The sequence below is a fragment of the Prunus avium genome, chromosome 6 (genome assembly GCF_965620075.1).
Source record: "Prunus avium chromosome 6, drPruAviu1.hap1.1, whole genome shotgun sequence".
Lineage (NCBI taxonomy): Eukaryota > Viridiplantae > Streptophyta > Magnoliopsida > Rosales > Rosaceae > Prunus > Prunus avium.
Genome location: NC_142289.1, coordinates 36,178,427 through 36,193,647, shown reverse-complemented (window position 1 = coordinate 36,193,647; position 15,221 = coordinate 36,178,427). Strand labels below are relative to the sequence as shown.

The 15,221-nt window shown below is 37.7% G+C and overlaps 2 protein-coding genes and 1 non-coding gene across 6 annotated transcripts; 1 reads left to right on the top strand and 2 right to left on the bottom strand.

Moving 5' to 3' along the window:
• The first annotated feature begins 568 nt into the window (after window positions 1-568).
• Window positions 569-5,686, top strand: LOC110750784 (protein NETWORKED 4A). 2 transcript variants are annotated; one of them, XM_088255010.1, is made up of 4 exons: window positions 569-876; window positions 2,269-2,329; window positions 2,868-2,973; window positions 3,722-5,686. In XM_088255010.1, the coding sequence occupies exons 2-4, from the start codon at window positions 2,315-2,317 to the stop codon at window positions 5,485-5,487; spliced, it is 1,887 nt and encodes a 628-aa protein (XP_088111136.1). In that variant the 5' UTR covers window positions 569-876; window positions 2,269-2,314; the 3' UTR covers window positions 5,488-5,686. The 2 variants fall into 2 exon arrangements, with proteins under 2 accessions (XP_088111136.1, XP_021806841.2); XM_021951149.2 differs by having other exon boundaries at window positions 572-876; window positions 2,862-2,973.
• Window positions 5,687-5,895: 209 nt separating this feature from the next.
• On the bottom strand, window positions 5,896-5,968 carry TRNAR-CCU (transfer RNA arginine (anticodon CCU)). The gene has a single exon. It is a non-coding gene; the product is annotated as a tRNA-Arg (tRNA).
• A 915-nt stretch (window positions 5,969-6,883) lies between these two features.
• LOC110750785 (ATP-dependent RNA helicase DBP2) lies at window positions 6,884-14,694 on the bottom strand. Of its 3 annotated transcripts, XM_021951150.2 has the most exons (15): window positions 14,253-14,693; window positions 13,990-14,082; window positions 13,717-13,881; window positions 13,519-13,614; window positions 13,321-13,395; window positions 12,780-12,941; window positions 12,043-12,123; window positions 11,155-11,253; window positions 10,649-10,744; window positions 9,988-10,119; window positions 9,757-9,831; window positions 9,351-9,440; window positions 9,175-9,249; window positions 7,366-9,020; window positions 6,884-7,151 (listed from the first exon to the last, which is right to left on the bottom strand). In XM_021951150.2, the coding sequence occupies exons 1-14, from the start codon at window positions 14,547-14,549 to the stop codon at window positions 8,844-8,846; spliced, it is 1,713 nt and encodes a 570-aa protein (XP_021806842.2). In that variant the 5' UTR covers window positions 14,550-14,693; the 3' UTR covers window positions 6,884-7,151; window positions 7,366-8,843. The 3 variants fall into 3 exon arrangements, with proteins under 3 accessions (XP_021806842.2, XP_021806843.2, XP_088111302.1); XM_021951151.2 differs by lacking the exons at window positions 6,884-7,151; window positions 7,366-9,020 and having other exon boundaries at window positions 9,190-9,249; window positions 9,351-9,503; window positions 14,253-14,694; XM_088255176.1 differs by lacking the exons at window positions 6,884-7,151; window positions 7,366-9,020 and having other exon boundaries at window positions 9,190-9,249; window positions 9,351-9,477; window positions 14,253-14,694.
• Between the last annotated feature and the right edge of the window lie 527 nt (window positions 14,695-15,221).

Below are 15,221 nucleotides of genomic sequence, written 5' to 3'. Positions count from 1 at the left end.
CAAAATTGGTGCCCGTAGTATTATTAAATTGTTAATAGGATGACAAAAGCTCTCAAGAGTAAGTAAGTAAAATCTGTAGGTTTTACTCTAACAACATGATAATATATCTTCAAAGTAAGTGAAATCAGATACAAACACAAGAAGATTGTCCCATCAATTCATGGATCAAATTTGCAATTTACAATGATCAAGGTAATAGCATAGATAAGTCAAGCCAGCCATTGAGTAAAGATGGAGATGGCAAACGAGTACACATCAATATGGACCAAAAAAATTTAATTTTGGATGTTAATGTAAAGGAAATGAATTTCTTTGGCGGTGAAGTCATATATATCAGAAAAAACAGTAAAGATAGGAGGGATGTATTGATAAGTCTATGTCGACTAGAAAATTATTGACCAAAATAAATAAATAAATAATAATAATAATAATAATGAAAATGGACGGCAGATATAGCCCAACTATATGCACAAACGTTACAAGCTCACATGCTTGTGCCTGCCTGTTGAAACTTGGTCAATTGATTGAAAGAGTGCTGAGATTGACATCCACCCATGATTTTGTTGTCAAATACGAAATTTTCAAATAAATTAAATTAAATATGAAAATGAGTATTTTTGACTTTCTTGAATTTCTAATTCTATACTATTCCTAATCTCGGCTCCATATGAGAGTCAGAAACAAGATCAAGGCAAAAAAGTTGTCTATCTTTCCCAATTTTGAACTTTGTTGAGTGGAGCCTCAGGTCCAATTTTCCCAATTCCCAAACACCCACCGCTCTCTCTCTCTCTCTCAGCCTTCAGGTGGGTGCAGTCTTCACCACAGGGATCTGTCTTCTCTCCCCCTCTCTTCAGTCTGCAGTAGCAAAGCTCAAAGGTAAGATTTTTAATGACTTTTCCATTTGGATTTTTGATTTTGTTCATAAAGATGACTGCTTTTTGTGATTCTGCTGCTGGTTCGATGATTTGTGGATGACTGTGTGTGTACATGCGATGCTAGCGTAATTAGCATATCTTCATTTCTTGGAATTTTTGAAATCTTTATGCTCATATAGACTGATGATCAAACAATAAAACTACCCCCTTTTTAGTTTGGATTTCAAATTCCCTTGTACTTTTCAGAAACAAGAAAATTTTATTTTGCTGAACATAAGATTTTTGTAAATTCTTTTTGGGTAAATTAAGAATTTTTATAATTGAGTAATTATTGTATGAATGTAATAATGGCTCACTTACTCTCTCACTCTTCCATCTACCAAATTTACTCCCTTTGGAATGGAAGGTGAGGTGAGGGCTGTGGTGGGGTAATTAGTTGGAGCCTGGAAAGTCTTTTGTTCCGACAGATGTACTACACTCAATTCCCGCGGATTCAGATTCAGATTTTTTTATACCTTTTCTTGTTTTTGAGGTTAATTAAATTCTCCCAGCTTTTCATGTGCGTGCCTTCACGCACTATCAAGATTCTAGAATGTGGACTAGTTAATCTTGGACAATTTGGGCCCATAAAACAATTTGGCAACCCAAAGTTCCCAAACTGATTGGCCCAGTTTCTAACTCTGTAGGCCCAACTGGACTTTGGGCAGCAATGCTTAATAATTTTATTTTTTTTATAAGCCAGAAAGTTTATAATCATTTGTCATTGTTATTTCATTTTATTCTTCAACTTACTTTTCAGAAAAATATCTATGTTTGTGAAGTGTGTGAATGCTGATTTATAATGGTAAAGATTATTTGTTAGAGCAGGAACATTATTAGAAATGATTATTAGATTACAATGTTATGTAATCAATGTGAATACTATAATGTTGAGATTCTTGAGACCTTTGTTGTGGACCTGTGGTTGTTAGTAGTTGGAAAGTGAGATGATTGTTCATCCACATTTTATTAGACAAACTAAGGGCCCTTTTGGTATTATGATTGAGAAACCGTTTTTCATTCCCAGAAAGAAAGAATCATTTTCAAACACTGGAATAGTGTTTGGTAGTCTATTTTGAACATCAGATATCCAGAAACTATCTCAAAAACAGGGTGTTTTCCGAAAATGATAAATCATTGTTTTCTGCTACCTGTTTGCTAATTTCAACAGAGCAATTCCCAAGAAAAATATCAAATTTCTAAAACAAAAATATCATGATAATACTATAAAATCTGTAAAAGCCTATAAAATTATATATTTTTTTATTACTATTATTGAATGATGTATTCGACATAATAAATCTGAACAAATATGTTATCAGAAAACTAATCTGTTTGTCTGTTTTGGACACAGGTTATCTATCAAAGGTATCAACTTGAAGTTTCAACCATACTAGCAAATGGCTACTTCCTTGGTAAGAAACGAAACTCCAGCAAACACCTTGGGTACAAGAGTAAATAGTTTTGCTAATTTATCAGTTTCTAATATCCGTCACTTTGGTAATTTTGAGTCCAATTTTGTTTATAAAGATTGTTAAGGAACTACTGTGTCACGAGCTTCTCACTCCAACAGACTGTCTCTTTTTTATGTTTATTACTTTTTTTGCTATAAATTTTTTGTCTATTATTTTTGTTGGCTCCTGAATTTGAGTTTCGTCAAATTATAATGGTGAGTTGGATAATGGTACGTGCAGAAATATAAAAGGAGGTAGGGATTGTGGTGTAGGAAAGGTAAATATTAGCTGTACATGTCATTGTGGTGATTTTTATCTAATAATATATGGAATGGAAACCCAATGGAGTGGTCAAAATTTAGACCAGATATTCTAGCATCGCTAAAGTTCAGTGTTGTTGAATGAATAAGTTGCTTCTTTAGGGTATTTCTTCCTGCATTATCTGGTTTGCATTGAAACTCTTAAGTAACTGCTGGTCTTGCTTTCATGTCAGGTTCAGTCCAATAAGAATATGAAAAGGACAGAATCAAGAAAGTCTCATTCCTGGTGGTGGGATAGTCACATTAGTCCCAAAAACTCTAAATGGCTTCCAGAGAATCTCGAGGGTGAGCAACAAACACCTCTTTTGGTCTTATTTGTAAGTGTCTTTATTATAAATAAATAAGAAGAAGAAAAAAAAGTTGCATGCAACAAAGGCTTAGGAAAGAGATGGTCCAGTGAGGACTTCTTCCTGGATCATCGTTGTATATATCTAGTTGCTGCTTCTCATAGAAAAGGAAAAATATCGTGCCTAGATTACATAGCAGTAATCCGTTTATAAGATTTTATTCAGTTTGACCTAGCTACATTCAAGCGTTATTTGGTTCTTTTGACTTATTTACAAGAAATTCTGGGTTAGTCAGATTTGTTTTACTATTTTTGCCTAATTTTGTTTCTTTCTCATTTTTCATCTTCTTGTCCGGTATGCAAAAGTATGAGTTAAAAGTTAATTGTTGAGAAGAAACATCTTTTTGTTATGTTCTTCAACAATATCTGGTGCCTTAAACCTGAGATGTGGGATAAAATTTCAGTAGCAAAGGTTTCTTGTTCCACATTCTAAATGAAGGCAAACTTAAAATGGGTAAAGTGGACAGCGGTTATATAATTTTAGATGCTTCTCCTGATCTAATGGCACAGGGGTTATTCAACCCCAACTGCCAACTTGTGGAGGAAGTTGGTTTTCCAAAATTATGCATGTTTAAATATCTAAAAAGTTGATTTTATTTTGGTCAAAGTTCTAAAGTGTTGAATGCTGTAGTCAAATTTTCACCAAAATGCCTATTAAGAAAATGACAAAACGATCCTTCACCACAGAGATGGATCGGAGCATCAAGCGGATGTTGAAGCTGATTGAAGAGGATGGGGATTCATTTGCGAAAAAAGCCGAAATGTATTATCAAAAGAGGCCTGAATTGATTGCTCATGTTGAAGAATTTTATCGCTTGTACCGGTCCCTGGCTGAACGCTATGATCATGTGACAGGAGAGCTGCGGAAGAATGTGACCTTGGATCTCCAATCCCAGAGTTCATGCCTTTCTGACATTGGTTCAGAACTGCCATCTGCATGGCCGTCTCCTGACGTCCAACCCCAAAGGCTCGGTCGTCGGAGATCTGGCCCTCGTGCTGCTGGCTTTGATTTCTTCCTTGGCCCTGGTGTAAGCAGCTTGGATAATTACCAGAAAGAGGGAGACGAATCATCTTCATTAACCGATTCCGAGCCAGAATCTGATGATTCTTCAGTCAATAATTATTCAACTCCATTAGGAAATGGTGGTGATCAAGGGCATTTGAGAAAGATAATTGAATTGGAAATTGACCTTCGTGAAGTGAAGGAGAAGCTCCGGATGCAACAGGAAGATAATGCAGATAGTTCATTCACGGGGTCAAAAACTGACCATTCCGAAGGATTTTCTGCAAAAATTGCAGAATATGAGCAAGAGCTGACAACTGCAAATGAAAAATTACGGAACTCAGAAGAAGAGATTGCCAGGTTGAACATCAAGCTCAAAAGGTACGAGTCCTCAGAACTTAATAATGGTTTTGATGCTGCACTTGAAACATCAAAACAGAAAGAGGCCAAGAGGGATGAGGGTGAGCAAGACATGGAGATAAATGAAACACCAGAGGTTCATAAAAGTGTTGGTGGGCCGGAAGAAGTTCAAGACCCAGATAGCAAGATGGAGGCCTTGATGAAAGAGCTTAAAATCACAAAAGATAGACTTCAGATATCAGAGAAAGAGATTGCAAGTTTGAGACATCAACTTGAGAGTAATAAAGCCTCTGAGGAAATCCAGAGGTTGCAAGGTCAGCTTGAATCCGCTAACAAGGATATTTCCTTGTGGAGAGCAAAGCTCAACACAGAGAAAAGAGAGGTGTCCAAGCTGCAGGAACGAATTACAAGGTTAAAAAGTAGTTTATCAGACCGGGATCATGAGGTCATGGATTTGAAAATAGCAGTATCTGATGCTGAGGAGAAGATTTTCCCAGAAAAGTCACAGGTTAAGGCTGAAATATCCCGATTGCTATCAGAACGGACACACTTAGAGGACCAGCTTAGAGACTGGGAATCTCGTGGCCGGTTGTTGGAGGATGAAATCAGACAGATGAAGGCTGGAAAAACAGAAATGGAGGAGAGACTTAATGGCAAAATCGAGCAGTTAAAGGAAGAGATACTTGAGAGAAGCAATCAAATGGAGAATTTAAACAAGACCCTTGATGCTATGAAAATAGAAAGAGATGAGCTTAGTACCAAAGTAGTAACACTTAAAGCAGAGGCGAGTTCTCGAGATGATCAGATCAATGAGATGGACAAGAATTTGCAGCAAATACAGACAGAACATCAAGAACTGCTCGACGGGGCTGAAGGGGCACGTAAACTGGTGGAGGCGCTGACAGCAAGAGCGAAAGAACTCGAGGAGGAGATTCAGAGGCAAAGAGTTACGATTATGGAAGGAGCAGAAGAAAAAAGAGAAGCTATAAGGCAGCTGTGCTTCTCGCTCGAACATTATAGAAACGGATACCATATGCTCCGACAGGCTTGCATGGGGAACAAGCAGCGAGTTCCAGTTTTGGCATCTTAAGCTAGATATAAATTATGTGATCATAGTTTGTAAAATACATGTTTTTTGAGTGCCTGTTTCTCTATGTAGGTTGGAAATTAAATCCCCCAGCCTAGTGTTGTGCTGTAGACCATGCTCTCATGGTTGTATTGATGTGCGGTTTGTGTAGAGTACGCATATATAGATGCAGGAGGGTCCTATCTAAGGGCCATTTGAGTCACTGGCTTGCCCCCAAAAGTTGGGTGGAGAGAGAGGGCAAAAAAGTATGTGAGTTTGGTGTTTGGTTTTTTGGGTTGGATTGGCACAGTTGAACTGTTTGTTCTGCAAACTTTTTTTGACACATATTCCAAAGTGTTGCTCATTCAAAATGTTGGCCTTCATTAACTATTGCCATTTAGCGAAGTGAAAATAAAAAAAGAAAGACATTTACGCGCCAGGAAGGGGTCGAACCTTCGACTTTCTGCTTAGGAAACAGACGCTCTATCCACTGAGCTACAGGCGCTTGTTGTTGTATATAAACCTAAAATTATTTAAATATGCTTCTATTGCCTATTTTGAGGATAATGTCACACTTTCCGAGGCAAGAGAGAAAATGTTCAGATATTCCTGATATTCTTATATATATAGAAAACTAGAAAATCAAATAATCCCACAAAGATTCTTTTGTGTATTTCCCATGAGGAAAACTAATATATTTTCTTCTCTTTCCTTCGTTTAGAAATGAAATTTAAAAAAATAGTGAAAATATGTGCAAACATTTCTCCTTAATGCCAACAAAATATCCAAGGGTATGTCTGTAAAGGAAGTTGAGTTCAAAGTATACAAGACATCATAATTTAGTCACATGTTTTTCTCCATTTTGTTTACATGACTAGGGTTAGAAAATCATGTTTATACCCACACTAAAATGTAAAAGACTGTAGAAAACAATATGATTCTCTTATAATATTTCTTCTATATATTTCCGTTTAAATTCTAATTCTACTCTCCATCTCATGTGGGAGAAAAACTTAGTTGCAACGGGGATAACAATATTTTGCTAACCACGTAGAAATGTTATCACGTGTGTCATAGCGTTATTGACCGGGAATAGCAAAATAGTGCTATTCCCATCTCATGAAAATCCTTCTCCTCGTGTGGATCTCTTTGGTAGTCTTTCTACCACCAAAGAGCTGAACCCAGGAAATTCAACATAAATTGAAAGCACATTTGAGTCAAATAATACTATGATAAAGCTGGTATATCTCATTTCAAGATAATTAAACAAACCCAAATCAATAACACACGATGGGATAAGTTGAAAGTGAAAAATCTCCCATGAAACCTTCCAAGACTTCACACCAAAATTAACACCTTCGATTTTTCATAGAGTTCTAGCTGGTTTGAACAAGCTGTAGAAATCTTGAGCACAATGATGTGATGAAATTGAAGAGCTAAACTGGAACTTGCATTAATATCACAAGGCAAATGGCAAAGAAAATGTTTCAACAAAACAGATTCATAATCTATTCTGTTAGCTTACAAAACAAGCAATTATTGAAACAGATGGAAATTAGAATGTCCTTAAATTGAAGATGAAAAATGCTTATGTTGTGTGAATCCTCTCCAGATCCAGCTTCTTCATATTACTGGCCTTCATTTGCCACAGGCTTCTCCAAAAATGTCTTCTTTATCCAATCAAATGGCTGTTTCATGTTTTGTATGAAGAAAAAGGAAAACATTAGAATCATACAATAAAATACAGCAGCTTTCAACTATTTCTTCATTTCCGCATAATTTTTACTTCAAATTTTCATATTTATTGCAATCAATCAAACTATGGCTTATTGAAAAAAAAATTGATAAATAATTACAGGGATGATAAAATCTGAAGTAAAAACTGAAAGAGAAAGGGGGAACCTGGATGAACCAAAGAGCGCCGGTGCCGGCGGCGACGCCCCACATAGCGACCGCTTTTACATCGGAGGATTGAGGCCTCGGAAGCTTCGAGAAACGTGACGATGCCGCTGCGATTCCCCCTGCCATTTTCAGATCTCAATTTGCAAAAACGCAGAGAGCTCAAAACCTCAACCCTATCAAGTCAATAGCAACTTTGACTTTCAACAAAATTTGGCCGCTGCGTTTGAGGTCACTTTGACTTTTATTGGGAGTGTCTTAACGCAACTCTCGTTTATTTCGTTTCTCAAATATAAAATTGCACATCTTTTTTCTCTTTCTTTTCTTTTTCTTACTTTTTTGCTTTCTCTTTCAGTTAGGAAATTACAAGAACAAAATTTTAAAAATATTATAAACCAACCAGAATGTTAAATTCTCTTTTGTGATTATGGAGTATAATCACAAATTGGCAATCAAGAAACGCAGCTGTTTCCGTTTATGTGGGTCATTGTAAAAGGTATGATGTTTGGTTCCAACGGATTTTTCAATTAAATTGGACAAGTGTCATGATTATTATTTGGTTAACTTTTAAATATTGAGACCTAAGCTAAGAGGGTCTAACCCAATAGATAAAAGGTCTTGACTTGCAAACTAATGGTCTCAAGTTCGCACCCTTGTGGCACCACTCCAACATATTGTCTTACAAGTTTCGTTTAATGGGGTGACTCATAAGGACGGGTGGACCCAATTAAAATCAAGCCAAGCCGAGCCACCACACTAGAGGATTTTGCAACTTAAGTTGGTCCCTTTTCTTCTTCTTTTGCCTGAAACATTGAGTTTGGTCTTACAATGGCATTTGATGCTTGACCTTAGAACTGACATTTTCTGAACATACGTCTGGGTCTAAAAGCATCATTGCAAAACCAAGGCATCTCGAATTTGCAAATTATTGTTGCAGGCAGACACATGTTGCACCTGTGAATGTTAGGCACAGGATAGGAGTAAAACAGTGTCAAGTTATATATGTCTTTCGGAAGCCATTATCAGTCCAAAGTATTTCATTCCACTACAAACTTCTCAAGTCAACTTCATTTTTAAGATGTACAATGCAAAACCTATGAGCCAACCCTAAGCATCAAACCTTTAGTCCTTGGTACAGATTCTAGGTACGTTAACGATATAAAACGACAGATCTGATTACTGAAAAGTGGACAACTTACAAGGAACTAATTGTATTCAACACCTTTGCAGTCCAAGCCTCAAGTCAGAAGTAACATGCCTATAGAAGAACTTTACCAAACTTGCAAGAAAAGCATGCATAAACAGCACAGGCACATTTACAGCTGACACAGGCCACAAGGTGCGGGTGGGACAGAGGAAGGGTGAGAGAGAGGTGGGGGACTTCTACTCTGGCTTCCACACAGCGTACATCTTACCAACCTCAAGCTCTTGACGCCCCAAGCACAACTCGCTGCTTGTAATTAAAGACGCACTGAAGGTCATTAGTCGTCCCAAGCACTATCTGCAGCACCTTCTCTTTTACTGTTGGAATCAGCAATCATGAACCTATACTTGTCCTCAATGTTTACGGATGTGGGTCCCGTTATTGAGCACTTTGATAGAGCAACCCTAGCTTGCTTTTGAGCAGCTGCTGCTTCTCTCTCTTTCCTTCTTGCAGTCTGATAGTTAATAGCAGAAATTGTCAAGGTTTACAAATGCATGAAATAAATTTCTCTTCTTTCTCCCAAGATTATCTAGAAATGATCAAGAAAGGCTAGGCGCTAGTACGACGCCAAAGAATTGACCGCTCATAGGTTATCTAAGAATCTGTACCTTCCCAGTTGCAAAAGCCACAGCATTTCCAGATCCAACATCTGCAATTGCTTTCTTTATATTTGCCACAAGGAACTACAGTGTGCCATCAAGAATCAAGAATGAAGAGTTATATTCTGCCAATGCAAGAGATCATAAGTAAAAGCAGCAGTAAGAGAAGGTGGAAAATAAGGTACCATATCACGATCAGTGTAAAAGGAAGTAGCTTGTCCCATTGATCCTGCTCTTCCCGTCCTTCCAATCCGGTGTACATAATCTTCCATGCTCTATATTGAGGTAGCCATAACTGAAGCTTCAGGTTTGCTATTTCACAACAAAATTAATAGCAACTGAAAAGACCAAGCTAATGAGATGCTATCACATGATAGCAGAAAGACTTAATGATCATAGTTGAGATTGATTTTATGCTATTCAAATTCCAAAGATCACCACCTATTAGATCACCTATTCCAAACATCACAAGTTGACTCATTCAGAAGAATTGCCAAATTTATTGCCATTTTTCAGATAATCTTCTAAGTTGGATAAGTGGCTTCCAGATATAACCCAACCAACAGGCCTTTTAATTGCAACCAGGTATACCTTTGGAAGATCCAAATTGATAACATGAGCAACTCCTGAGACATCCAAACCACGAGATGCAACATCAGTGGCGACCTGCACACAAGGCCTCAATAAGGTACATGGATGGCTGATTTTAAAAGCTTCCTTATATTCAAGCAGAATCAGACAAGTATAAACAGACAAAAAGAAAATGTGAAATCAATAGAGGACAAGTAGCATCAATTCTCTCTAGCAACATTGAGGATGTACCAAAATATTGGTAGTGCCTTTTCTAAATTCACGTAGAGCAGCCTCTCTTTCACCCTGAGTACGACCACCATGAAGAGCAACTGCATGCAACCCTTGTGCTACCAAGGCATCAGCAACTTCGTCACATCTTGTCTGCATGCACACCCAAAGTCAGAATCCAGTGTTAAATTTCATGAATAAGCCATACAACATTAATCATCAAAGCCTTTGTCTGAGAAAATAGATAGTAAGGAGAGAAAATTAAGTCACACCAGATTGAAAAGTATTTTTGCCCCATAGCAAGCATATAAAGCATTCTGATGGCAACATGCACTCAGAAGTAGGAAAGAGTTCGCATTAAATTTGTATCAATGTACAAAGGCTTCACAATTCAAGCTTTTAAGAAAAACAGTTCATCACCAAGCCCTAATTTAAACTTCTTTCCGTTATTCAGTACACTACAAAATGTATGCTCACAATATTGGAATGCATATGCATTGTTAGGCATGATGCTCACCTTTAAACCAAATCATAAATGAGTGAGTTGTCCACAAGTATAGATATTAAGAGGAGATGCAGGCAAACTTGTCCATCAACATTTATACCCATGACACTTTTAATTATAAGGTTGAAATGATGACAGTCATAATCAAGTGAAGATACGATATGGAGCAAAATGTACCTTCCTTTCAACAAATACGATAGTTAAGGGAAAGGGATGGCCAGCTCTTTCAACCCGAGATGCCTCCTCTACGAGCAAAGCCAAAAGCCTATCAGTCTACACAGACAAAGCAGTATTATTGAGTTAAAAACAGGCCAACAACTCTCCCGGTTAAAGGGTCAGACGCATTTCAAAATACATACGTAAGCAAAAGATAAGCTGAGGAATATGCTTGTCAAAGATAATAAGATCAGTATCAAGCACATAAAATACACAGGGAACAGAGATTTCCAACCAAGTAATACAACGAACAACTCTCCACACCACACATCTAACATAAAATTTTCAGTACAAATGCAAATCAGACAAAAAGTGACTGAACAATAAGTGGAGTTCAAAAGCAAACATAATCCACAGAAACACCATCCCCACCCTCAAACGAAAGAAAAAGAAATTAAATTAAATTCTCAAACATTGCAAAGAAAAATTAAAGAGAAATCAACAATGATTGTTCTGGGTGAACCAACCTTCTCACTCTCAGAAACCTTCTCCAAAGTCTGAGTTACATTTGCTGTGGGGCTACTCACTTTTCCCACCTTCACTTGCACTGGGTTAGTTAAGTATTCCTGAAATTGGACAACAGAAGCTAGAATAAGTGTTTTTCTGAAAGTCGAGAGAGACAGAGACAGAGAGAGAGAGAGAGAGAGAGAGCACAATGATCTTAATGTTATTCTAATAATTAGATTTTGTATATTGGAAAATGACAAACTAAAAGTTCATTCCAAACTTGGGATAAAATTACTCTGCTGTAAAGGTAAGAATGCATTAGTGGCTATTGATACGGTCAAGACTGCATGGTTTTAGTATCTCCTCTAACAAGTAACGTGATAAATAGGTCTAAATACCTATCTGCATGTTGCAAAGCAACAAATAATATGAAGTTACCATCAAACAAAGGGATGATGTCTCCTGTGTCTCTCAGTAAAGACATAAAATTCTCAGAAACTTAAAAGATACAGGACAAAATTTGCCGTAGAAACATAAGATTGTAAAATGAGAAGGTTGATTTGATTAGACAAATGAACCACAATGACACTTTTCTCTTATTCTGTTTACATTGAACTATGCTTTAGACTTATTGAATAATAAACAACAACAAAATTTATCATGTATCATATTATTAAAATTAGGAAATCACAAATATAGCCAGCTTGATCAATCCATTATACGCACATTGGCACAAGATTTGTAATACTATCAGATGGTGTTTAAATTTCAAGGGCAGGGAGGGAATTTGCGTGATTGGTAACTTATTACAAAAATAAATCCAGCCATAGATTGCATTTCCAAAAAAACATTAAGTTGTATAACACATAAAAGCTAGTTTAATAAGGTAACTTAGTGGAAAACCTTACCTGGGCTAATTCTTCGATCTCTTCAGGCATAGTTGCACTAAATAGCAAAGTTTGGTGCTTTTCAGAAAGGTTCCGCATCACCTAAAAGAGCATCAAAAGAGATGTGACATATCCTTCCAGAAGTAAACAAGGAATCAGATGATTATATTATGTGTTCTAATATATGTATCAGATAACTCCTTTCAGTGTTACAGAAATGCTTGCAAATAACGGGTTTAGGAGTCAAACAATGATTTGAACATTGAAAATGCTTTACAAGGTTCAGAAATATAGAAGGGACAGAAAGTTGTACAAAACCTAAACTTTATTCAAAACGGAACCTAAAAGTGAGGTGAACATCATGTATAAGTCCCCCAGGACGTTCTATATGTCACCTTGAATTTGTGATTCCACTTGGTTTCCTCCAACTGTAGGCTTTTTTCCAAGGAATATTTTCTCCATTTCTATGTTCCCTTTCATTGTTGCCCTATTCTTTATAAAGTTTCATTTCTCAAAAATAGGCATTCACGTTGAGCCTGATACTTGATGCTATATGTTTGGAAATTATAAATGAAAGGAACAATCATGGAAGCATTGGAAGGAAGAAACGGTTGGACACAAAAACTTTGGCTCAAGAACTTAAAAACGCAGGCCAAAACAAGCCATGGGGACGATGGTATGACATAATTTCAAAAGCAAAAGGCAAAAAGATTCTTTTTTTCAGACACAATCACATCAAAGGGTGAGACAAAATATACCTCTCTTATCTGTGGTTCAAAACCCATGTCAAGCATCCTGTCAGCCTCATCCAGAACAACAAATGAAATTCTAGTGACGGAAGTATTCCCTTGTTGTAAATGATCTATAAATCGTCCAGGAGTAGCAACCACCACATCAACTCCTGCTCGTAGCTCAGACCTCTGTCATTTCATCCAGTAGCAAAGCCACAACCAAACAAGTATTAGCAAAAACTAACAGGAAATAATATATTCCGTAGAATGCTATAAAAGTTCAGAAAATCATTGCACTAAAGGAATATCTCACTCTTACTACATGAGAAACAAGGGAGCTATGGGTTAAGTGTTTGATTTTTTAACCACGGGTAAGAGAGCGGGGGAGGAGGGCATTAGGCAGAAACAAATGTTCACAAAAACTATAATACCAGAGAAGCAATAATTCAGAATCCTAGCCCACACCAACCTAGGCAATAACACAGGATAAGAAATAATGAATTTTCTACGAAGATTAAAACAATTATTTGAATAGTAAAATGTGAAATTATTGAGCCAAATCAATCACCTGCTCAGCTATGTTGGTTCCACCCACAACTATGGCAGTTCTGAAGGACTCAAGAGATTTACTAAAAGCTTTGACCTGTAAAAACACAATCATAACTTAGCACCAAAGGAAAAGTATTACGAAACAAATTCCAAGCCAACAAAAAAAATACTTGTGATCACAATGTTAACGTTTGCAGCCTAAGCACAGGTATCGTACCTCTTTTTCTATTTGTTGGGCAAGCTCTCTAGTCGGGGCCAATACCAAAGCTAGTGGTCCATCACCACGTTGAACAGGAGGTTGAGCCAAGCAATGCTACACATTGAAATTTAAAATTAAAACCTTAAGTAAAACAAACCCACTTAGCAGGCATAACGTGCAGACTGCATAAGAACATCAAATAACGCAGCCTCGGACCTGTATCATTGGGATGGAAAATGCAGCCGTTTTCCCGCTGCCAGTTTCAGCACAACCTAATAGGTCCCTCCCACTGAGGGCAACTGGCATGGCTTGAGCCTGAATGGATGTTGGGGTGGTGTATCCATGGTATGCAATATCTTTCATGATGCTAGGGTGCAAACACTGAGAAAAGCGAATCCAAATGGTTTTGTTACACCGTAGAGAAACAAAATACGCTAGTAAAAATAGAAGAAAAAAATCCAATTTTGATAAGACACAAATATGATTCACCATATCTGCAAATGACTCAATCGGTGCTGGAGCAGGAGCAGAGTCCGGACAAACAGAAACATCCAAATTAAGCCGCAAACAAACCTCTTCAATCTGCAGGCATGTATAATTTTGTAAATAGACTGATAACATTAATAAAACATAAATGTCATTGAAAATATGAGATTAGCTGTAGGAAGAACCCTAAGTAAACGAATTGAAATACAAGGCCAAGAATTTCAAAAATTCCCAAAATGCAATTGAAAACTGGTGAAGCGTCGAACCAGTTCAGGCTTCATGCGGAGGACGCGTTCGGAGGGCTTCCACTGAGGGACGACGGTGTCGGGCCGTGCGAGAGCTCTGTTGGCGGTGGAGATAGCGCCGGAGCTCCAGCGGGAGGCATTGGAGTGCGAGAAGCTGGAGAAGGAAGCAGCGGACGACTTGTCGTTGTTGAAGTGAGAGTTGGAGGAGGGGTACGAGAGCTTGGTCTGATCGTCTAGGGTTACAGATGAGGTTTCTGTGGTGGTGGTGGTTGTGGTGGTCGTTGAGCTTGACCTTAGGTGTGGAGGCACATACGACATCGTTTAGCTTTCGCGAAAGGTTTCTCAGAATCGGCGAGAGTTTGATTTATGCGACGACTGTAAGTGGAGTGAGTGAGTGTTAAAAAAAAACAGTTTGAGAAAAAGGAGAGGTTCGTGCGTGCTTTGGCCAACCAATCTATCTCTCCAGTCCAGTCTTTGTTTTCAAACTCTCGCTAACTTGCGCCTGTCCGGGATTATGGGCCCACTTTGCGGGCTTACATTTTGGTGGATGTTTTTGGGGCAATAAGACAAGGTCGTTTCAACTCTCTCTCTGGCCCAATATATATTGTAGTAGGCCCTGTGCCCACCCTGTTATCGATTACACTTTTACCAAACTTAATCGGAATGAGCGTGTAAAAATATGAGCATTGGAGTCGTAATCCATGAAATTGGTTTTGAAGAAAAATGGACTAATAATAATTATAATATTAACATTAATAATTGGTGATGTCGATGATGTTGGAAATATACGTGGTTGACATATAGGTGACGTGTACGATTTTGGTGTTTAGAAAAGTTAAAGTGGAGAATGGTGGGAAGTGCTAGTAGCCCGTGAAAAAGGAAAAGGGCTTGGTGGCGACTTTGTTGGAATGTGGGTTGTGCCATTCGTTCAACAAATCATTTTCAACGGGAGTAGGTGAGAACCTTGGAACTGATCCTCAAAAAGTCGGC